Source organism: Benincasa hispida, chromosome 1 (assembly GCF_027475165.1).
Source record: "Benincasa hispida cultivar pf3 chromosome 1, pf3_genome.v1.1, whole genome shotgun sequence".
In the NCBI taxonomy this organism is placed as follows: Eukaryota; Viridiplantae; Streptophyta; class Magnoliopsida; order Cucurbitales; family Cucurbitaceae; genus Benincasa; species Benincasa hispida.
Genome location: NC_143478.1, coordinates 84,054,381 through 84,078,522, shown reverse-complemented (window position 1 = coordinate 84,078,522; position 24,142 = coordinate 84,054,381). Strand labels below are relative to the sequence as shown.

Here is a 24,142-nt window from a genome sequence, read left to right as displayed (position 1 = left end):
GGTTTCGTTGGACAAGGAAGAAGTTGAGCTTGCTAGTTTCTAGAGTTTGCAAGTAAAGGTAAGTAATCTTACTACTAGAACTGCCCACGGGCCAGGCTTTAGTTGTATGCTAGCATGATAAGCGTATGTTATGGTAAATGTTAGCATATTGATTGACAGTATGACCTAAATCAAAGTATGTTCTGGCACGAATTCTGATTTGTTTACATACACCCCTAAGTACTTGATCGTTAGTATGTGATAGTATGTGTTTTCATATGTCAATGTTTGATCGGCTGGTGTTGAGGCATACTTGCATGTTGTGGATTTATGATGTAAGTTAGGCATGGATGATGTATAATATGTTGTTAAGAAATATGTGTATGTGATGAAGCCATGGTATCAAGGATTTTTGTGTATGTTTTAGAACTGTACAATGTTGAATCTTAGCACGTTAAGACTGTGTGAATATCCTCATTGATTAGTTAGATGCTCACCAATTTGTGTTTCCTTCGAGATTCACCAGTTTTGTGTTTCCTTCGAGATTCACCAGTTTTGTTTTTCCTTCGGGATTCACCAGTTTGTGTTTCCTTCGGGATTCACTAGTTTGTGTTTCCTTCAGAATTCACCAGTTTTGTGTTTCCTTCGGGATTCACCAGTTTGTGTTTCCTTCGGGATTCACCAATTTTGTGTTTCCTTCAGGATTCACCAGTTTTGTGGGCATACTTAACTACAATAGGATTGGACTCAGTCTCTTATTTGTTACATGTACTTATGTGCCATAAGCGGGTATCTAGAGGACATAGATGCCTAGCCTGACCCCAATGGTGGGTTACTTACTGAGTATTTCATACTCATTCTTTCTTGTGTTGATGTTTCAGGTAAGGGTAGAGATGCACCGGTGATGGCGCAGCGAAATTCATGATCGAGCCACTGGAACTAGTTTTTACGCTTCCGCATTATGAGATTTAGAGTTCTTTTCATGTTTCCCTTAATGTTTAGTTTTGATGTTTGAAACTTATTATTAAGAATTTTTTTTCATATGTATTTATTAACCTTTATGATTTACGGGTACCCTATTATTATTTTTAACGATTACATTTAATAAATGTCTTTTGAACTTCTCTAGTTTTTAATTAGCATTTATTTCAAATGACTGAGCATCGTTTTAAATTCTTTGCATGCATTTATTTTAGTAATGGCCTTACCTAGGTCCTAAGGGGTCAGGTCGTTACTTGATCACTAGACAGCGATCAAGACAATCCTCAAGTATCTTCGGAGAACAAGGAACTACATGCTCATGTATGGAGATAAGGATCTGATCCTTACAGGATGCACAGACTTTGAATTTTAGACCGACAGAGATTCTCGTAAATCGACATCGGGGTTAGTGTTCACTCTAAATGGAAGGGTTGTAGTGTGGTGAAGCATCAAGCAAGGATGCATCACGGACTCCACTATGGAAGTTGAGAACTACATGCTCGTGTATGGAGATAAGGATCTGATCCTTACAGGATACACAGGCTTTGACTTTCAGACCGACAGAGATTTTCGTAAATCGACATCGAGGTTAGTGTTCACTCTGAATGGAAGGGTTGTAGTATGGCGAAGCATCAAGCAAGGATGCATCGCAGACTCCACTATGGAAGCCGAATACGTAGCCACTTGTGAAGCAGCTAAGGAGGCTATTTGGCTGAGGAAATTCTTTACAGATTTAAAAGTTGTTCCAAATATGGATTTGCCTATCATTCTTTATTGTGATAACAACGGGGCTGTGGAAAATTTGAAGGAACCTTGGAGTCATCGTTGGGGCAAGCATATAAAATGAAAATACTACTTGATCAGGGAGACCATGCATCACGGTGATGTGATAGTCATGAAAATCGCATCGGAGCACAACGTTGCTAATCCCTTTACAAAGTCTCTCACGGCTAAAGTGTTCGAGGGTCACCTAGAGAGTTTGGGTCTGTAGGACATGCGGCATCTTGTCTAGGGCAAGTGGGAGATGATACTAAGGTATGCCCTAGTTTATTATATATTGTACATGTATTTATCTTGTATTGTACATTAATCTCCTAAGGCATTAGGACAAATGGGAGATTGATAGGATTGGTGTCCTAATTCTCCCCAAGTATCGTTGCTTGGAATTTATACACATTATTATGAATAAAATAAGAGTTATTTCATTCTGGCATTTACTCATATCCAATAAACAAAGCTCCACAGTTATCGTATGTAAACTTAAGCATGTATATGAGATATACAAATGGATCATGCCTTAAGGATAACCTAAATAGGTCTATGGTATAAGGATTAAGGTGGGATACCTGATCCTGGTGACACTATGAATATGGCCCACTTTGTAGAGGTTTGCAAGTATTGTGAACTACTACAGATAGTAGAACCTGACCATTCATGTAGAGACATGCAAGCGGGGGTGTCTTATACAAAGAGTTTGTATAAGACCGGACCTCGAGAGGATTCGTCTCTATATATAACATCGTTGATACTGGAGACTTACATCTCACCTAAACGACCATAGATGACATGACCTCCATCCTGAGTTTTGGGAACTCCTGTCTTTGAGGGGCGGTCCTTTGATTAGTATGGGTGAGAGTGGCTAGATTACCAACTCAACATGCCTACCTTTTTGGGGACTTGTCTGATTTGGGAGCTGGGAACTCAGTTACACCAAATGAAATTCACTCCTTCCTCGAAATTGAGGTAAGTAGATAGATTGCTCTCTTAAGGGCTGATTCTGGGGCTTGAACATAGTGGTCACAGATTCTCTTTGGAAGAGAGGACTCAGTCATAATAGGACTATGACTTATGTTCATTAGAGGGATCAGTGATACTTAAGGAGTTAGATGTAACTATAGGGACATAACGGCTATTAGCCCAGCTGTACTTACGAGCGATCTGTGAAGGGTTATCGCATTGTTGATTGGTTGATATGGATACATAATATATCTATGGTAAGGAGAGTTCAATTGTCGGTCTTTAGTGGAGTGCCTGACAGTTAACGGATGGTGGATCCCGTGACTAAAGAGTTTAGTCAGTTATTCACATACTGTTGGAGCTTCAAGCTACAGGTCCATAAGGTCCCCTTGGTAGCTCAATGGATTCAAGTTGAGAATCAATTCTTGGTGTTGATTTGAAATGTTCAAATTGACAAGAGGTAATTCGATTATATATGATATGATCGGTATGGTGTATGAGATACATCAAGTGGAGAATTAATGTAAATGAGATTTACATTAAGGACCATGAAATAGAAAAAGAGCTATGGTTTATATGTTTCATGAGATGACATATTAAAACTATAGGTTATAAGTATACTATGGTAAGTTGGTTATCATGTACATTTATAATAATATTAATTATTCGATAGTATACTATGATAATTATTGGTAGTTTCATGGTAACTGTGAGATAAAAGAAAAAATATTTTCCTAAATTTAGTAAGATTGAGATTTCCATTCTCGGAAAGATTCACGGTTGGTTGTCAAGTAAATATGATTTACTAAACGATAGCTGAAGAGAGACTAGATGATCGTGGATTGTTTCTATACGATAATCACTCAACTAGCTGATTAGCTAAACGATCGTGCAACTTTTGCTAAACGATCGCATACCGTTTGTTAAACGATTGGGCATTGTCTATATGATAGACTTGTCATCTCCACTTGCTCAATCGCTTACACGATTGTTCTCCTCCGGTCTCATCCTCTAACCAAGTCCACACATAGCCCACACTTCTGGATTCTTATACTAAGAATACCAAGGTAGCCATTGTGGTGGTGTCCAACTCAACTCAACATTGTGGAGGTTTTGTGGAGGTCGTTCGCTGTGTTCATGATCTGGGTGATCGTTGTGTTCGAGATTGTTGTGGATCGTGTAGTGTAGTGGTCATTGTGTTCGAGCGTTCGAGTTGCAGTCTTGCGAATTGATCAAGCGTTCGTGATCAAGGAAGATTGAAGATGAGTCTTCAAAGGTATGTAATTCTTCCCTTGATCTTCTTAAAAGCATGTTGTAATTTCGTTGTATGCATAGCCTATAGTTTCTGTTTCTTGTACTGTAATTATTGTTGTTCAAATACGATTGAAATTTGGAACGATCATTCCGCTGCTCATGGAAATCCTCATATCCGATTTCCTTCATATATGATATAATTAAATTGTTTCAATTATATAAAATATAATTGTCATGATGTATTTGATATATTATAGTTTAATGGGAGGAAATAAATATTTGAATGAGATTCAAATATATTTTCTATGAATATGATTCATAGTTGTTAAATGTAATATAAATATGATTTATATTAAAGGCTATAAAATAAGAAAAAAACTATAATTTATATTTTATGTGATATAATATTAAAACTATAGGTTATATGTTATATTTGATATAACTTATAATTTAATATTAATATGATAAGTTTGTTATCATATTTATTTATATTATTTTATCATTATTTGAATAATAACTTTCCTTTTTTCTCTCCAACCACCTTAGTGGGTGGTTATTGTTTTTGTGGCAAGAGGAATAAAAGAAAATTGGTTTTTCCTTCTTCCTCTACAGCTAACGTTTTGAGATTGCTAAACGATTGAGAGTTGCAGAAAAGTTCTATGTGTTCTCTCAATCTTCTTCCTCCATACAAACTATCCGTCCTAACCAAAATAGTCAGAGCTCACCACTCTTAGGTTCTCACCACGAGAGTTGCAAAAAAATTCTTTTATATTCTCTAGTTGAAGAGTAGGAAAAAGATGTGAGTAGTCAAAAGCTTTGAGAGAGTCCTCTTCTCTAGTTGGAGAGTAGGAAAAAGGTGTGAGTAGTCAAAAGCTTTGAGAGAGTGCTCTTGTAATTGGGATCGAGGAAAGAATTATTATGTGTGATTATAACAATTTTTCACATAGTAGATTTCTTTATGGTGGGTCGTGGTTTTTCTCCGAAATTTTCAACGTAAATTTTTGTATTTCCAATTTTATTGTTTTTTTTAATTTCTCTATTACTTTTCTACTTATTCTTGCGATAAAAGTTGGGGGTTTTCCCAACCCTAACATCCATAAAAACTACACAAATTAAAAGTTTTGTTTGTTTGTTTATTTTCTCTTAAAACATGCATACAAGAAAAAACCAAACACGTTTTTCTCATTGATTAAACCATTTCGCATATTAAAAAAGTTTTCATTTGTTTATTTTCTCTCCAAACAGGGAAAAAAAAGCCCGAACACCTTTTTCTTCTCCACTATACCATTTGGATCCACTGCACACATGTTCTCAAAGAAATGTTTTTGTTTTTTTTGTTTTTTTCTTTAACAGGTAAAGCCAATAGAACAAGTCTCAACCTCCATGGGAGAATTCAATTGGAAAAGAGTAAATTTGTTTTCCTCTGTAGGGACAAATATCAAAAAGCAAAGAATACACCCTATTAATAAGCTTGATAACTTTCAAGGCATTAGATTTGATCACAGGCGGCGGCAGTTTCCTTCCAGACCACTCCCGCTTGAAGGCTTTGGAGTATATTTAATTTATACTTTTAGACTTTGAAACTTCTTTAATTTTATTTTTAACCTTTGAAATTGTGGCAAAAAATATATCTTTTTCATTGAAAACTAACGTGTAAGAATCAAAATGTATACATGTGCTAATATTTGCAACTACATAAATCATTAAGATATTTTTTTTACCATTTATTTCATCTCAAAAAATATCATAAAAAATCATTTACGCAATTTTTATATATGGTTGCCACACCAACTTAAGAAAATAATTCACATACTGTCACATATGTATTCTAGTTCTTTCCACAGTCCTCTAATAAAGTATTTTTAGAATAAATTCCAAAGTTTAAGAGTAAAAATGAAAATCCTTAAAGTTTAAGAGCACATGATTGAAACCTCCTCCAAACTTTTAGGATAATTTGTACCCAGAAAAAAAAAAGGCTTAAAAAAGACCCAAACATTTGAATCTAACCTATGAATAGTGAAGCAAAACAAAACCATACAAAACAAAAGATCAATATCTGGAACTCCCTAATATTTTATTGAAGGATTTTGTCATAAACAAGAAGAGAAAAAGTTTTTAATTTAGCATTAAACACTAAATTTTATTTCTAAGCCTGAGCTGCAGCTACATCTTCAATATCAAACAAGAACCAAATCTCATTGACTCGACCTTCAAACTCAAAAGGGGAATTGTACTGAGCCACAGTATAAATGGAAGCACCACTGCCACCACCACGGCTCTTGCTTATTGCTGCACCCCACTTTGTGTCAAAAACACTTTCATCCAAAGCAGCAGCTTCACTTCCAATGTTTTCGTCAGAAACAAACCCTCCAAATTGTCTAACTGCTACATATGTTGAATTCCATCTCTGTACATGAAGCCCTCTGGCTGGGGGTGGATCTGCTTGGTTCACTCCCGGTACGTAGAAGCTAACGACAAATGACGATTCACAAAACGGTCCATCGCTCGGAGAAACCTCCGTGATCACCGGTGCTGTCATTTCTATCTTTTCGTTGTAACTGTTCTTTCCTTGAATGTAATCGAACAATCTAATGGAAGAAGTAAATCAGACAATCTAATAAATCTATTAGAAAATAGAAGTAACTAACGATTTCAGAGGGAAAAAAGGGCTCCTAGGTAGTCATGCCAAAAATTTAAGGCAATACTCATGAAGGTCTAAAAAGTATCAAAAGCAAATAAAGATGTTTAAGTGATCATCAAACTCATTAGTAGACTAAAACACCTTTAAGTGACAAAAATTGCATATTTGTTAAAATCCTTTAATCTTAAAAAGGACAAATTCGATTCACTCTAAATCTTAATATGAAATATCTTTTTATCATTTGGCACAAAAAGAATTCTTTCCAGTGGAAGATATAGTACTGCATCTAAATTTTTAAGTTTGTGTTTCTTTATAAATTAATTGATCTCTTAAATATAAATTTGAATTTTATGTCTAATGATATTATAAACTTTCAACTTTATGTCTAGTAGATTCGTGAATTTATAAGGATTTCAAATAAATCAAGAATTTATTAAACACATAATTGAAAATTCAACCTCCCACCATAGTTCACTTTTCTCCATATAACTAGTCAATTCTCTTCATGAATTTATTATTTACTTCAATATCTAGAAATGAAGATATGAACCTCTAACTTTTAGATTGATGATACAGTGTCTTAACCAAACATGAAAAAATTTCTAATATTTCTATTTACCTACCCTCTATGGTTTTTTAAAGGGGATGAGTACATGTTATTACCGCCGAATTATACTTACTGTGACAACTTACTCCTTATATCATTCTCAACTAATTAAATGTAGCATCTACTACCATAGTATTAAAAAAAAAAATGAATTCAAAAGATAGAGAAGCCCAAGCCCAGAAGCTTATCGATTTCCATGGTCTAAATGAACTCCATACTGAAAGAAAGAAACTAGAATTCACTCCTAAATGTTAAGGTTATTACGTACTAAATTTCTTTTTGGGGTTTATATGTCTTTAAGTTTTCATATCTGGTGCTTGAATTTTGATTTGTAATTGAATTACCATCTGCAGTTTAGTCTTAAATTTTAACTCCTAACAATTAAATCCCGTTTAGTAACGATTTCGTTTTTAGTTTTTTTTATTTTTTTATTTTAAGTCTATAGATATTCACTTCCATCTCCAAATTTCTTCTTTTGTTATCTACTTTTTATTAAAGGTTTAAAAAACTAAGTCGAATTTTAAAAATTAAAAAAATAACTATTAAGAATTTGTTTTTATTTTTTAAATTTAGCTAGAAACTCAACGGAGAAGAAATAGATTTGATTTTAAAAATAAAAAATAATACTATTTGTAATTTAAATATTGAAAGGATTTAGTCTAATTTAAAAAATCAATAAATAAGGAAAGTCAAAATTATTAAATATTTTTATGGGTGAATTAAATGGTTACACATATGGAGAATAAATTGAGACATGACAAAAAATAGGGATTAGGAAGAGTAAGAGACAAAAGAAAGAAAAGAAAGAAATGTATGTTATGGGTGAATGATGAATAATGAAAGAGCAATTGGAGAAAAGCTAATGGATGCATCAAACTCAGAAGGAAGTAAAATCTAAAATATACGAATGAAGGAATGAAGGAATGAATTGGAAATTAGATAATAAAAAAGAAAGAATTGGGAATTAGGAAGAGAGGAGAGAAGTAGAGGATTACTGGAGAAAGCCTGCTCTGGTTGCTTCACGGAGAGAGATATCGGGAATGGGAGCGGTGGAGGCCCAAACAGGGGAATTGTAACGCCGTATCTCGAACTCATCGCCGGAGTCTATGACGTCGTAGGCAGGGCACTCGATGCGATTGCAAGTCGGAGGAAACTTGGAGTACGCCGGCATCAAGATCACCATCACAAGGCTCAAGACACCCCAAAGCTTCACCATGGCGGAATTCCACTCCGAGAGAGAGAGAGAGAGAGAGAGAGAGCGATAAAACTTAAAAAAGGATGAGCCACGGGGTAAGTGACATCCACTCGTTCTTTTCTACTTTTTGCACTTCTTGTATATGATCTTTTACACTTCCATCAAATTCCAATCTCTCTTTTATTTGAATTATTCTTGGATAATAATCAAGGGAAGCCATAGCCTCCACACAATCCCAACATAATGTGCATCATACTTTAATTACTATTTCAAAAGTCTAATATTTGATGTCAAAGAGTTTACTAAAGTATAGTTCAATTGACATATACATATGTTAGAAACCACAAGATTTGGAATAGGAATTTCAAAAAACTCGATGGCTCAAAAAAAACCCGATCAACTTAATCCAATCCGTACAATCTTTGAATTGGAAACTTTCTTTCTTTACTATTAAAAATTTAGGAGTTGTTAATTTTTATTCAATATATGAAAATAGTTAAATAAAATGTTTACGCATTATGAAGTTGTTTGAGAACCTGGATGTAATAAGAATTATTGAGAATTAGAAAAATGTTGGAATACATGCTATGTCAAGGACGGAATGAAAATGAAATCGTGAAACATGATAACAGTGGGAAAGTGAGTTGGGTTGAAAACTATAGGAACGGAATGAAATTGATATTACAAATCAGATCCAAAACGCTTAACGTGAAATTTTTATTACATTCCATTCCAAACTCATCCCATTCCAACATAACAAACAAGCCCTAACATTTTACCTTTTTTAGAACAAAAGTTTAAATAAATGACTTGAGTAACCTAAATCAACTCAACCCAAATGTTTCATAATTGAATTGAGTTGAATTTATTTTCTAATAAGAGTTATTTGGGTTGAAGAAACTTAACATCCAAACAATTGGGTTAAATTTGAAAAATTCTCCAATCCAACCCAACATATGAATACCAGTAGTTCAAATCCTCTACCTCAACTATACTAAAAAAACGAAAAAAGGTTTGTTATGATAAGTTGACAACATATTATTTTGAAGAAAGTTTAATAAGGAACATTGGAGGGAGAAAAATACTTTACATATAAGACCCATACATTACAGAGTGCACTAGAAAAACACCATAAACTGCCTTCCACAACCTCAAACAAGATTTCAATCATTTTTATATTGAAAAAAGGTGGAAAAAAAAAGAAAGAAAGAAAGAAATATTGCCAACCATGAACTTGAATGAACCACCAAATTTTTAAATTCACTAAAAGAATTTGTATTCCCTTTTTTTTTTTCACCCGAGGGGCTGGGGGAAGAGGAGTTGCCACCTTCACCTTTCAACAAACAAACATTATGCCACTCCTTGTCTGCATTCCCTAGCTCGCAGCTCGGTTCAGCCAACCGACGTTCTGCCAGTTATATTCATGTTGACTACAATCGAATCTTCCAGTTCAGATATGATCACACAATCATTCCTGCCAGGAATGCCCCGGTCCAATAGACACTTCTCGAGCCTCTGCTAGAGAAACAGCCATGGCCAGCATCATCTGCTCTTCAAAATTTTGAGGAATGATGGGCATTGTTGCTTGGTTTCCACCATCCATTGCATTAGCTGTAGGTAAAGCACATTCAGTACCATTATCTTCGGTCGAGTCTGACGTTGGGTAGCTTGTCCCAGCTTCAGCTTCTTCTGATTGATGGTCTAGATTCCACTCTCCATTTCTGGTCAAGATCATCCTACAGTCTGGTACTGCATCGATTGTTGAAACTTGTGCAGGTGCATAATTTTCTGCACTGATCGAGACTTGGGCAGGTGGATAGTTTTCTACATTGTTGTTCATCCTGTTGTAGAATTCCGTGGCTCCAGGAAGCATGTTGAAGACAGGCGAATCTCCATTTATGCAAGTGGATGATGGCCCCCTGCCAATCTGCTGCTGCTCTGCAAGAGCAGCTATGGCACAAGCAAGACCTCCAGACGGGGATGATGATGTTCCAGCCAATGGAATGGTGGCTGGAGAGACATATCGACCTTCTGTTGCATATTGATCAGAAGAAGCAGCCTCAGGGTAAACAGGATCTTTATGCCTTCCTTTCTCCTGAATATTTCAATTTTTATACAGTTTAATGAAGTAAACACGAATAAAACCATACTACAGCCTATTCAAACGTGAGTCAGTAGGCAAACCATCAAGCATAAAAAAAATCAGTAGTTTTGTCTTTTTCTTTTTCTTCTTTTTCAGATTCGTAATATTACGTATTTTCAAGCTACAGACTCCCATTATATGTCTTCTGTACAAATGAAACTTGGAAGTCCTCTACTCAACACACACTGTACAAACATTTGATAGTAGCTATTATTAATTCAACCACAATAATTAAGCCAACCAATGAAAGGACGTCGTAAATTCAGGTGTATTTGGAGTTGGAAGTTAAAATCATCATGGCTCCTACAAAAAAGTTAAAATATTCTGCAAGAGTCACTGAAGAAGATGGTCCAAATTTTGAAATGATCCTTGGTTTGCTAATTTGATTCTCCTTGGGTTGCCAAGATTGTTCCAATTACAAATAGCAAGAACTTCAGAGTATGCACAGCATGCTGTGCTGACCAAGCTAATGCCCAAGTGTTCTTTCAAGAAGGGATAGACTCATGAATATGTCGGAATGCTTCTCTTTCTCGGAAAAAATTCAGACTGGAGTCAGAAGGCCGTGGCCATTTTTTTCAACCAAATCTATCTTGCAGAGCGGTTTTGCCAAAGAATCTTTTCAACAAATATTTTCAAAGATATCCCATTCGAGTTAAGTTATTCCATTCGGTTTTTACTTTGGCAGAACCAGCACGAATGGTAATAGCCAACACAAAAATCCAAACCATTCTAAGCATTTTAATGAATTGCTACACATCCGTTCTAGGATTGTCTCTTCCCCATTTGATCATGGTGGAACCTGCTCTGCAGCTCCCAGTCTGCACAAGGTCTCTCATGCTTGGGGTTGGGTCGAGTTGAGTACCATTAACCTCAAAGGAAAACCAAAACCTTTTAGGCACAGTGCTACAAGATCAATCCGTTGGAAGATACAGCTTGACAGAAACAGAAGAGTTTTCCTCAACACACTTGTAGGAATGGTAGGAGGTTTGGGATATTATGGTTATATAATAGCATCTTTATCAAGATCTTACTCAAAGGAGTTCTGTAATTAGAAATGGATAGTTATATATATATCTACGTTCTCTAAATTCAGATGCTGTAAGGTTTAGCAGATGTTCTCATAATTTGAGAAAGTTGCATATAAGCTTGCCCGCAGAGTCCAATGATTTACAAAAAGAAAAAGAAAATCATTGATATAAGGAAAGGGAGAAGGAGGAGGAATCCTCTATGAATTTTGTCAAGGCTAGGGAAGCTTGATGGTGTACTTTTCCATGATTGTGGACAATTCAATAACAGAAAAACCCTACTCAGTGATTGGAACGTGATTCCCTCAGCTACTAAAACCAACGACAAACCTCATTAGAGGTCATCAAAATTTTCAGGCTCCATAGATTATATAATAGATGACAAAGTTCATTAGGACGGACATCATTGTGGAAGTCAATACCCCTTGTTCATAACGAATCATCCTTTTTTTTTTCTGAAAAGTAACATGATACACCTAAAGATAGTTATGAATTATCTCTGGTTACAATTTTCCATCAGTGGAGAAAATAAAACCTTTTTTTTTAAACGATCCTTCATGTATTACTTCTTGAACCAAATTAGGTCTCTAGTGCCATAAAATAAAAACTGGGGAAGAGAATTCCACCAAAGGTATAAGAGGTTTAAAAAAAAAAAAAAACCTAGAATAGTTCTACAATATATTGGTGAGCTATTTACCTGAATTGAGAGCCAGATTGCTTCCATGACCATTATGTCCTCAAGATCCAGGTCAAATTCATCATCCCTGAAATTTCTAAATAGGAGATTGTTAGAATCCAGCCAGAAAAACCATCTCATAAAGCAAGGACACAACGTATAAATATAGATCTCTAGTGAATCCCCTTTTGTTGGCTAAAGTTTCTGTATGCCCTTGTATTCATTTCCTTCTCAATGAAAGTTGTTGCTTTTATCCAATATTATATATATATAGTTCGGACTACACACCACAACCTACCATCATCAGAAGACCATAGATCAAATTTATAAGAAAATAATCAAAATTTAGGTTTAAAAAGTCTGATTTCAGCAAATGTACTTCTGTCTCATGTCCCCTTATCGTCCCCAAAGAACATGACTTCCAAAGACCTTAAATAGAAAATTTTCTATAACAAAATAATAAAAACAACTTCTAGAAACGACTCTTCCTGGAGGGGAAAAAACAAACAAATAAAATTCTCAGCTTGTATTAACTATAAGAATACATGTCTAATGGTTTCTAAAAGCCCTTGAACTTTCCAAATGAAGAGACAAAGAAAATTCAAATGTTTCTGTCACCTAGGTAAGCTAAGTACAATGAAGAATCCTAATATTTCACTGAATTTTAATTGATTCTAGGCTTATATCTTTTTTTCAGTAAAAAATACTTAACTGACAATGTACCTCACATCACATGATTAAACTTAAAAGTATCAGAGTTGATCTGACGTGCTTTCTCCATTTGAAAGATACTCTTCCACGGCCCTAAAGGATTTTTCATTTAATATAAGGAAACTAGTTGAACAACCAGCAACCCTATGGATGGTTTGGGATTCCTTTTCTACCCACCCAAACCCCTTCCCAAACAGAGAGAGAGTCCAGAAATTTTTGTGGAAATTATAAGAAATACAGGAGGACAAAGAGCCCTAAAAAGCCAAGGGAAAGATTACAGAAAGAACTGATAAAAATATAATTGCAAAAACGTCTGGAAAAAGTCTAGCTAACCTTCACACTTCTTCCCAATCTCTGAATCTATCTTCAAAACTGTCTCTTTCTTTCCAAATCCATTGCAATGATGTTTTCACCACATTGGCTCTAGGACCTTGGCTTTTCCTTCAACCCCGTGACCACAAGGCAGACCTTGAATTTTTCTAGGGAAGCACTAGCTCATTCCATAAAATGCCAAGAGATTCATCCAACATTTATTCGTGCAGGGCTACTGGATACATTTGGGCCTGTCATCTGCTTCCTTTTGCACAAAATGCTTCCACTAAGAAACAAATAGGAAATATTGTATTTCCTCCAAGTTCTTAGACTGATACTACTGTCCACATGAATGAGCTTAGCACTGTTGGAACATTTAATTTTCAAACAGTTTTGATAAGACTCTAATGCAAGACGATATGTCTAGCTGTCAACTGGTAGAATATAGACTTTCACCGAATATCAGCTAGAATTCTCAAGACTGCGTCTTCCAGAATCCCTTAGCCTTGTTCGGTTTGAAAGTCTGAAGGAATCCATACAACCAGGCCACTTAAAAGACTCCTGATCCATAAAATTTCTCCCATCAGGTAGTTCCTACACTTTCCGCACTATTCTGGAGCTGTTAAGCCACCACTTGTTCAGAAAAGCATCCATAGAGACTGCTTACTATCCAGGAGTCCTCTAAAATGAAATCTTGTTACTATAGCCAGTCTCACAAGAATAAACCCACCCAACTTGCTACTTCTTTCCTAAGAAACCCCAGTGGTTTCTTCCACTAATGAGCTTACTCTTAAACCATGAACCACTAAATTAAGTGCCCTACAAATATATTTTACCAAAGCATCTCTTCTTTCCTTCCTCAGAAAATCACCAAATCCATTTGGAGAGTTAACAATGTGCTTCCAAAGTCTACAAGACCAAGACCACCACCATTATTAGAATGCAAGGAAATGATGATCCAATTAATAAGATGGCAACTATCTTCTCCCCCAAGCCAACACTCATAAAAGATCTCCAATTCTTCTCTCCAGCCTATGACCTACTGCAAATCTTTATTGGCATTTGAAAATGAAAGGGAAATGAGGAAGGTAAACAGAATAGATCAAACAGGAATCAACTGCACAACTTTGGCTAGAGATAGATTGTAAATTCTGAGGACCAAGAAAGTTTACCAAAGTCGGACTCCAGATCTGTTAAGTGGTGAGTTGGCGATATTTTCCGCCAGAAAAAAACCCCTAGAGCAAATAAGTAACTAGCCAGGAATGCCAAGAGAAAGAGTCTGGTAACTGGTCATATACATCCCAATAATCAATATTAGTTCCTACTAGCATGGATTTGGCCATGTTAGTCCTCATGCTGAAAGCCTTCAAGAAAAAAATCTAGGAATATCATTTGATTCCGTAGTTTTTTCCCATCATCCACACTAAATCTTCAGGTCATCTGCAAATGCAAGTGTGTGGAATCGGTATCATCCTTACCCACTCAAAAGTCCCCAATTATTGGCATAAAGCTAGAGAAAAGAAAACAATCTTCTATCTCCTTAACATCACAAAACTCCTTCCTCCAGATGAAAGTGGCTCACGTGTGAATTCATCCTTCCAACATTGGCTGCTAGTGATTACTTCTCTCCAATCCTGGTCCTTGGCCAACCTTTCAAGATATAGGCGAAAGCCAAAAGCTTTATGGAACCTCTCTATTATCAACATTTGGGGAGGTTGGAAAGAAAATAAGCTTTTATGTGAGATTTGGTGATAATAAGAGCATGCTAGGTATCACTTGTTTCCAGTATGACCATTTTGGGCAGCTAACTCTATAAATGAAATTAACCTTTTTTTTTAATTTAGGGGGAAAAAATCCAGTATACCAGAGAGCTTTCTTTGTAACTCCCTGGTTGCTTGGGTATATATCCACACACTCCGAGAGAAGGAGAGAACTTTATATCAACCTGACTAACTTATTCTTTGTCCAAAATGTATGTAAGAAAATCAAGCAACGAGTACTAGTCACAATTTCTGGGAGAGCAATGTTTGGTAGAAAATCATTTAAAAGAGCTCAAAATAGTTAAATTGAACCGTGGAAATTATTTAATGACTGTTAAAATAGAGAGAGAGAGAGAGAGAGAGAGAGAATGATTATTTGCTTGCAGAAACATTTTTGAAGCAAAGCAAATCAAAATGTACTTGTGTATGCAAAACTGATGTCGAAGAACAAGAGGGTTTGATTTTTTAGAAAGATATATATAAAGGAGTTCTCTCGCAAGTCTGACCATTCAACTTATTAGCAGAGAACATCTCTATTAGTGGCACAGGTATCAATGAAAGTACATTAATGGCAAACCTGTCCACTAATTGACAGAAACACAATCAGAATAGAACGAAAAAGAACCTGTTGCTTCTAATAGGAATAGGAGGTGGTGGCGGTCTGACTTGGGTCATACAAGAATCTTGCAAGCCAACTATTTCCTCATCTTCGGCAGGAGATTGAGAAGATGGAACTGCCAAAATGAAGCGCATAAAGGATTATAAACATTTCTCAGCAGTCAGAAAAAGATTTCACAAATACAAAACACCTGCATGATGTAAAATTCTACCAGCTGCAGGGCTGTCTTCACCATCTTCCACAGTGGTATCAGCATTAGAGGTACTTAATTCATGTCTTTTCTGCATTCTTTCCTCATCATCCTGAAGTTCCTGCTGCCGTATTCTAATCTTTGCTTCTATAACACGCTGTTCTTCCTGGGAAATTTCAATAAATGTTGTTTAATCATAGGTTTCAATTGGGATAGGAGCTTTAGATACCCCTTAGTTCCAATAAATAACAATACCAAATATGACATTATCGAATCTTACAATTTGCTCCAAGCTCTTCTCTTCTTTTGATTTCACACCTCTATACTCCACAGCATAATTTGAGGTTTTGCAAAAAGGACATCTCCTCAAGTTAAGATATACAAGCATGCCAGTGGTGAAGTAAAGCTTTAAAGTAAACTAAAAAAGCATATTATATATATGGAGGTATGACATGCATGGTGAAGGATACTGTGTAGGCCGGGTAGAATTTGGAACTTTCATCTGTAGAAAACACTCTGGAAAAAGAAGGGACATTTATCAGACTAAATGAAATTCATATCATAAATCATTTGTGAAATTTATCCCACTGTACCTGTACAAATGCTTTTCATGCAACATCTTGATCGATTGAGACTCGGATAATACTGAAAGGCAGGAGGAAAGAAAAGAAAAGAAGAGGTTACAACATCCAAAAATACAGATGAACTATAACATTTCAATTTGTTATCTAAAAAAATATGGAAAATGAAAGAGATTTAACAAAGGAACTCACAACATAAGAAATAGTGAAATAAAAAAACGATTAAATTCCTGTAACCGTTCCAAGAAAAAGAGAGCGAGAGCGTGTTGTTAAACTTTCTATAGCTATGTAGACAATTAATATTTTAATCCACCAGAGCCAGACGGAAAAAATGAATGAGACAAAGCCATCCAGATATAGGGAAAAAGGAAAAAGAGCCTTTAAAACCCAAGAGTGATGACAAACCAGAAAGCATATAGGGCATTCTTCAAGATCAGAGGCAGATTCTTCATCTCCAGGATAACATGGCGCAAGCTTTGATTCAAGTATGAGTTTCCTAAGTTTCTTATGATCCACTTCTTTATGGTTGTAAAGCCCCTGGGGCCTTGTGTACTTCTCATCAACCATTTGTCTCCTCCTTCCAAGCTTATTACCCATGTAATAAGAATTTATTTGAATTCAATTATTGTTCAAGTTCTTGAGCGGAAATAAGCTGACAGCAGCATCAGCAAAAACTCTCTAACGATTACTTCTATAAACAAGGAACCGCATGAGTTATACTAGTTCCTTGTTTTAACATGTAATAACTTGAAATTATAAACTATCCTCATGATATAATACACTAGCCATCTGATACTTTTCTGTGCCGTTCCGTGATATCCGTGGCAAATTGAAATGGTCACAATCCTGCATAACATGAAAGCAAAAGAATCACAAAACCTGAGAACCAGATTCTTATTTATTTATTTACTATTATTATTATTAAAGAAGAAGAAAAATCAAGAATTTGCAATCCAATTATCCAAATTTATCCCTAAGGTTATAAGGTTGGAGAATTATGGTCAGAGTCCTGTACCTGTTTTACCATAGTACCACCAGTTGAAGAAACATATGCATCTCTGGGTTTGAACGCTCAACCGAACAAAATCAAGCCCTAAGAAAGAAAAAGAAAATAAGCTTCACCACATAATAAAGAACAGAACAAAAACCAGACAAATTCATAATGTTAAGAACCCTAATTTTTCTTCCCTACAAGTAATGTCAAACAACAATCAGTATCCAAAACGATGCCAGAAACAAAGAAACAAAAAGAACATGCTGCAAAAATCCATTGAAACAAAGGAATTCACTAATAAGCAATGCCACATAGCTCGAAGATGGAAATCAAAATCTGGGACGAACCCTAAGTTCTTCGCACAGAAGCATTGTGAGCTAAAATCCACCACAACTTTAAGAGGCGAAGACCAATTCCGATCGAAAGAGAAAGACAAACAAGAAAAACAACCCGACCCAGTTCACTACACGCACTTCCCTACAAATTATCAACAAGTAGTTGCAGAAAACCAGCAAAATAAGAGACCCAACAGCAGCAACAACAACAGAATTCGAAAAGAAAGAACACTCAAACAAGAAAAGAAGAAATGAACAGGTATTGAGTGTTTCTTTAGACACAGAAAAGACGAATCAAAGACAAGAAAGAAGAAGAACGAGAAGAGGGAATTGGAATTGGAATGGAACCCACCTGGGAATTGGAAAAGAGAGAGTAAAGAAGACAAAATGCGGAGTGGAGATAGAGAGATAGCCTGCGTAAGAGAAGAGAATGAAGACAGAAAGATTTGGTTTGCTACCAAGAAGAGGAACACGATCAGAAGGTTCTTCTCTGAGAGCGCGCGAGAGAAAGAGAAAGAGAGAGAGAAAGAGACTAAAATGGGTTTTCTTCTGTCTTAATAAGCTTCCGCTTTTGCAAATTCGTACAACGAGAAGAAGCAAAAAATGGGGAAATTGGATAAAATTAAATACAAAAAAAGAAAAGAGAAAAAATGGGTTTGTTTTATTTTGGATTTGATGTTCGAAATCTGATAGGGAAAATTTAATATTGATGGAAAAAATTGAGGAGAATTGGATGAGGATTGAATGAAGCAAAGAACGGGCGGTGGAGTGACAAAGCAAGAAAAGAATAATCTCTTAAGTTCATTCACCATCCCATCATACATACATTCATACATACATATATTACATCATCATCATCATGAACATCATCATCTTATAAAGCCGAAAGGAGGAGCTGAGTCATCCGACCGTCTTTCTTTGCTTCACGCGCTTCTCTTTGCCGTGTCCTGCACTTTCTCTTGCTCATTCCCATTTTTGGCGTCGATAGATTATCATATTAATTTCCGTTTAAACAAAGTTTAACATTTTTCTTAAATTAATAAATAAGCATTTTACGTTACTTAAAGAAATTAATTTGTTTATTTATTTATATTATTTTTACATTAACATTTTGTTTCTTATTTTGTATGTTTCATAGATCTATTTACAATATTATTGAAGTATCAATCCACCACCCCTTAATGTTGATAGTGAATCTATGAAAATGTAGAAAAATTGATGAACATGTCACTTGTTGGTGAAAATTTAATATCACACGTTCATCAATTACCTAATTAAAGGTTTGATATTAGCATTAAGAGACAAATTGATATTTCTACTATATTGGGAGTCAAACACTCTATACCGTTCCAAATTATTGTCATACTCATTCTAAAGTGAAGGTAATTTTTAAAGATTCACAATATAGAAAAAAAAAATGTGTGTATTTTTCAAATAAATAATAACGCTTAATGGTATATTTGGTTTAATTGATAGAAAAATAAAAGTTTTAGGTCATTTATTGACTATGATAAATTGTCATAAAAAAATGTTACCATGACACGTAATAAATATCAATGAATGTTTCTTGTTGATTGAATTAAAAAGTCATAAAATATTCAATAATGATAGATTGTAGATGTATCATTGATGTATTTTTCTTGATAGTAGATTCAAGGATTGAAAAAAAATAAAGAAATGTATTTGTGATATTTTGTTAGAGACGGGAAAATCTGTTTTTGTTAGTATATTTGATTATTGTAATTTTTTTGGTAGAATGTTGATATACAATATATATGTATTAGTGATCGAAAAGTTTGTGATTCAAATCTCTTATATTATTGATGTTATATTTATTAAATTTTTTTATTCATACATAATCAATGTCATTATCCATATATATAATTGATGATTAAAAATAGTAAATAATCTAAAAATCTCCGTTTTTTATACATAATTAAAAAAAGTAACTGAATTCTCTTATTAGATAAATTCTACCTTCCGACTGTAAATTAATATTTCAGTGGATGTTTAGCCTCAACTTGTCTTGTGGAGTAGAGGTCAACTCAATGTTTTGGTCTCCCGTTGTATTAGTTGAATTTTTCAATTATTATACCACATATTTAGTTATAGTAAAACTTAAAGGGTATTCGTGGGTTGAGTTGAATTGGGTTGAAGAATTTTTTAGACTCAATCTAATTGTTCGAGTTGTAAATTTCTTAAATTTAAATAACCTTTATTAAAAAAATGAACTTGATCCAACCCAACCATAAATATTTGGGTTAGATTGGGTTGGTTCGGGTTACTCGTGTTATTTATTAAAATTTTTATTTTAAAAATAAGTAAAATGTTAATATGTAAAAATTTAATTTAATTATTTTCATTTATCCAATTAAGAATAAAACTCAATTTCAATTTTTATTTAATGAAAAATTTCTTTCCAAAGTGTTAAAAAAAACTATTTTAAAAGTTGTTGGAGAATAAGTTATCCCTTCGAAATTAAATAAAATTAAAATAAATATATGTATATATAATTGTATAAGTAAAAATATATATATATATTTTAAAGTTAATATATAATAAGTTTGAGTTATTTTAAGTGACCTATGAACCAATCCCATCTATAAAATTTTCATTTATTTGAACTCAATCTAAACTATTGGGTTAGCTTGATCGATTTTTCTAGGTAATCAATTTTTGTTAAGACCCCTAGTAAAACTATTTGAAAATCAACATTGTTTACGAAGTAAACTATTTTGTAATCATCTTCTCTCCTCATTTGTAACTCAGACTAAGTTGGTATGCCTAAAATAGTATGCATCCCAAATATGAGTGAAAGTCAATTCGATAGTATGCATCCATAAATATGAATGAAAATCAGTTCGGTTTTGTCGCTTTTAGGGCCAACCAAAAATCAAATCAAATCAATTAATTTTGTAGAAAAGGATCCATACTGATGTCCAATAAAGAAAAAAAACTAATTGATTGGTTTTTATTCAATTTTATTTATTATTGGGTTGGTTCTCGATTTTTTGCATTTTCTTTTTTCCTTTCATTCTTTTAATTAGCTCTTACTGTTATTTTCATATTAAAATTAGACCTATTTCTTTTTTCATAGATAAAAATTTGAGTCTTTTTAAATATTAAAAAAAAGATTTAAAAATATTTATACTTTATAGTAAATAGTTCCAAAAGTACAAGCACTTGTTAAACTTTTTGCTATAAAGTGTAAATATTTTTTAGGATTTTTCAATATATAAGAAACTTTCCATTTTTATTTTTTCTAGGCATACTTCTAAATAACAAACATTAATATTCTCCATAATAATTTCTCTTTTTTTAAACAACAAATATGCATGTACCATAATAATTAAAATACTAAGGATGCGTTTAGAGCAAGGAATTAGATATTATAGTCGCAATTATTATAGTTAAGTTATAATAGTTTGTGTTAAGGATGCAGATTATTTTAGTTCGGATTATAATAGTATGTGTTTGAAGTGTAAAGTATTTTAGTTTAAGAATGAAATAGTAAACACCATAACACAAAGAATAAAAATAATAATGAATGTAAAATAGTAAAAATTGTAGCAAATAGTAAATGTTGTAGTAAATGAAAGTTTTGAAATAGTATTGACTATAGCTAATTAATGGTTTTGAAATAGTATTTACTATAATAATAGGTGATTATTATAATCTCATGATAGTTTTTGCCCAAACATCCTCTAAGAGATAACTAATGTTAGAGTTTTCCTAAGGATATACATACCTTTGGTTTGATTTAGTTTTGATTGGTTTTTTTAACCAATAACCAATCCAAATCAATACTACTTTTTTGTTTTATCCGAATACAAATCAAAATGTTTTATACTAAAGAACCAAACCAAGTGAATCAGTTTGAATCGGTTCGATTTTCGATTTTTTTGTTGCACCCCCAATTTTAAACGTAAGCTATTGTAATTCACATGTTAATGAATATGAAAATAACCAACTCAACATTCCACGTTCCGTAAAAAATAGGATGATTCGATTTCTCATATTACTTCAAAATAAAAAGATCAAAAAGTCCTTTTTGTCCCCACTTCTCCCCGTTGACCCTCGTATGACTTGACTTAATATTGGTATTGGACCAATATTTGAGAGAGTATAATACACGCGGGTTTGTAAATTAAGTGAAGCGTATTATTATTATTATTAATCATAAATCAAAGATAAAGAGGGGAAAGTGGGGCCCACAAAATGGTTGACGTTTTGTTAAGATGTGTATCATACCGTTAAAATTTGTTGACCAGAATTCCCAGATTTTCTGACTCGTGTCCCTTTTTCCTATATGAAATTACCGTACTAGACATTTATTATTATTATTATTTTTAGTGTTGTTATTTTTAATTTTTTAAATTAATTTTGTTTATTTATGTCAAAGTCGGTCCAACGATTCATATACAACCAAATCACGTGATCATATCCTCTTCACTATATTCTTTTTTTTCTTATAAGCTCTTCAGTATACTCTATTATAGTATATATATATAGATATATATTAGTTTGTCATGCTTATTTATTTATTTATTTATTATTATTATTATTATTATTATTATTAATTCAACTCCATATGGCGTATTGATGCCAAAATTTAGATAAAAAAAATGTCCATAGCCTTACCTAATACTAGTAATAAGTAAATTTATCTGAACTATGAAGAGGTGAAGAGTATGGTTTGTAAAAGAGAAAACCTGCATATGGTAGTGTGCTTGCTGCACACACTATGCTGCTTAAGTTGTAGAGATGAAATAATACGGAAGCTACGAAATTTAAGAGTAGGATTCTAATTATCTCAAATGAATTTATAATGATGTATTAATAAAAGTGGTTGACGACCTATGTTATTCTTATAGGGTTTTAGAGTCATTTTAGGATAATCCTACAACTTATTAGGGTGAGGGGCGTATTTTTGTTTTGTGTTTGACTAGGGTCAGTCGAGGCAAGCATCTTTCCCTAGATCCATTTTGGTTCTAGGGTGATGCTTTAGGCTGGGCATGTGCTGGATATACCCTATTAGCTATTTTGTTAGGCTCGGTCTTGAAATTAGTTGAAGTCGAGTATGTTAATTTTGGCTTTGACGTGAACTAACTCTCTCCCCTAGCTCATTTTGAGCCCATGGTGCTTTTTTTTTTCCCGAAACCTTGTTATTGTCTTGCTTCTTTTTTTCATTTGATGTTGGTTATATCATTCAGTCCAAAATCACTCATAAACATTACATGAATCGAGGTTTTAAATTTTTGAATTATTGGTTGATGATATATGTCTAAACTAGTTGAATTGTATTCATATTGACTATTACAATCAAACTGACCATAGTAGTAATAATAGCTATAACATATGTTGTTTTCATTAAATAAATAGTTTAAGTTTCATTTTATCAAACCATATTAACAAAATAATCATTTTTGGCTGTAGTTACTTTTTTTTTTTTTTTTGGCAATATGTTACAATTTTTACTAGTTAATATATGTTCGTATTTGGAACCAAGTCATTAGCCATATTGTTTAAACAATTTATAACAAATTAAAGTTCATAGCTAATCTAATTAGCTGAATTTTTTTTAAATTACCAATATATATAGAGTCTAAAATTGAACAAATTTATAAATGTAGGGACTAAAAGTTTATATTTTGTAAATGTCAGTGTCAAAATAGAACTATCATAAAAAAGAGATTTAATCTTTCTAAAGTTTAACAGAGCTTGGTTTGAATTGTTCAATTGAACGTGGTAAAATACATGTTTAACACTAAAAAACCACATCTTAAAAAGAAATACTTTTAATTATTGCATTTAATTTGTATTTCTTTGTTCAATTTCAACGCTGTGTTTTAGACTTTTAATTGAGACCTACTTAAAAAGAAAAAAAAATGCATCGTATGACATTCAAAACAATAGGGAAAATTATAGGTATGTAGGATTTATCTTTTATTTGGTGTGGAAATTACCATATAACTGCATGTTTGAGGGAGTGGTTATAAAATTGTTGAAATTATTTTTGTTTAGGCATAAAATCACGAAATACATCTTTGATCATTCAAATTAAATTTATATTTTCTAAATCACAAAATAAATTCAATATTTATTTTTATATTTTTAAATACAAATTTCATATCATCAAAATTAGCTTTGAATAATAAAAAACATGTTTTAAAATAATTTTCGAAATAAAGAAATTTAGTATTGATATCACTCTAACTGATAATGGCCCATGTCAAAGTCAGTTCAACAATCCAAAAACAGCTAAACATTTGATAGAACTCCCAAAGGAAAATTTTATTTAGATTTTTTTTATTCTTGTTATTTTCTGTTTGTTTCTCGAAAAAATATGGTGTATGAAATGTTGGATGTTTGGTTCACCTACTTTAATTATCATGGAATAAT

The 24,142-nt window shown here is 33.4% G+C and overlaps 2 protein-coding genes across 5 annotated transcripts; both read right to left on the bottom strand.

The window, feature by feature from the left end:
- Window positions 1-6,004: 6,004 nt before the first annotated feature.
- Window positions 6,005-9,263, bottom strand: LOC120090001 (uncharacterized). The gene is made up of 2 exons (XM_039047471.2): window positions 8,195-9,263; window positions 6,005-6,539 (listed from the first exon to the last, which is right to left on the bottom strand). The coding sequence occupies exons 1-2, from the start codon at window positions 8,413-8,415 to the stop codon at window positions 6,098-6,100; spliced, it is 663 nt and encodes a 220-aa protein (XP_038903399.1). The 5' UTR covers window positions 8,416-9,263; the 3' UTR covers window positions 6,005-6,097.
- Window positions 9,264-9,407: 144 nt separating this feature from the next.
- LOC120089982 (E3 ubiquitin-protein ligase DA2L-like) lies at window positions 9,408-18,537 on the bottom strand. Of its 4 annotated transcripts, none has more exons than XM_090316697.1 (11): window positions 18,093-18,510; window positions 17,753-17,882; window positions 17,427-17,504; window positions 16,817-17,257; window positions 16,424-16,475; window positions 16,301-16,346; window positions 16,111-16,192; window positions 15,852-15,996; window positions 15,647-15,755; window positions 12,260-12,326; window positions 9,408-10,489 (listed from the first exon to the last, which is right to left on the bottom strand). In XM_090316697.1, exons 4-11 carry the CDS (start codon window positions 17,006-17,008, stop codon window positions 9,863-9,865), a joined length of 1,320 nt encoding a protein of 439 aa, XP_090172823.1. In that variant the 5' UTR covers window positions 17,009-17,257; window positions 17,427-17,504; window positions 17,753-17,882; window positions 18,093-18,510; the 3' UTR covers window positions 9,408-9,862. The 4 variants fall into 4 exon arrangements, with proteins under 4 accessions (XP_090172823.1, XP_038903377.1, XP_038903386.1 ...); XM_039047449.2 differs by having other exon boundaries at window positions 12,260-12,335; window positions 18,093-18,505; XM_039047458.2 differs by lacking the exon at window positions 17,753-17,882 and having other exon boundaries at window positions 18,093-18,537.
- Between the last annotated feature and the right edge of the window lie 5,605 nt (window positions 18,538-24,142).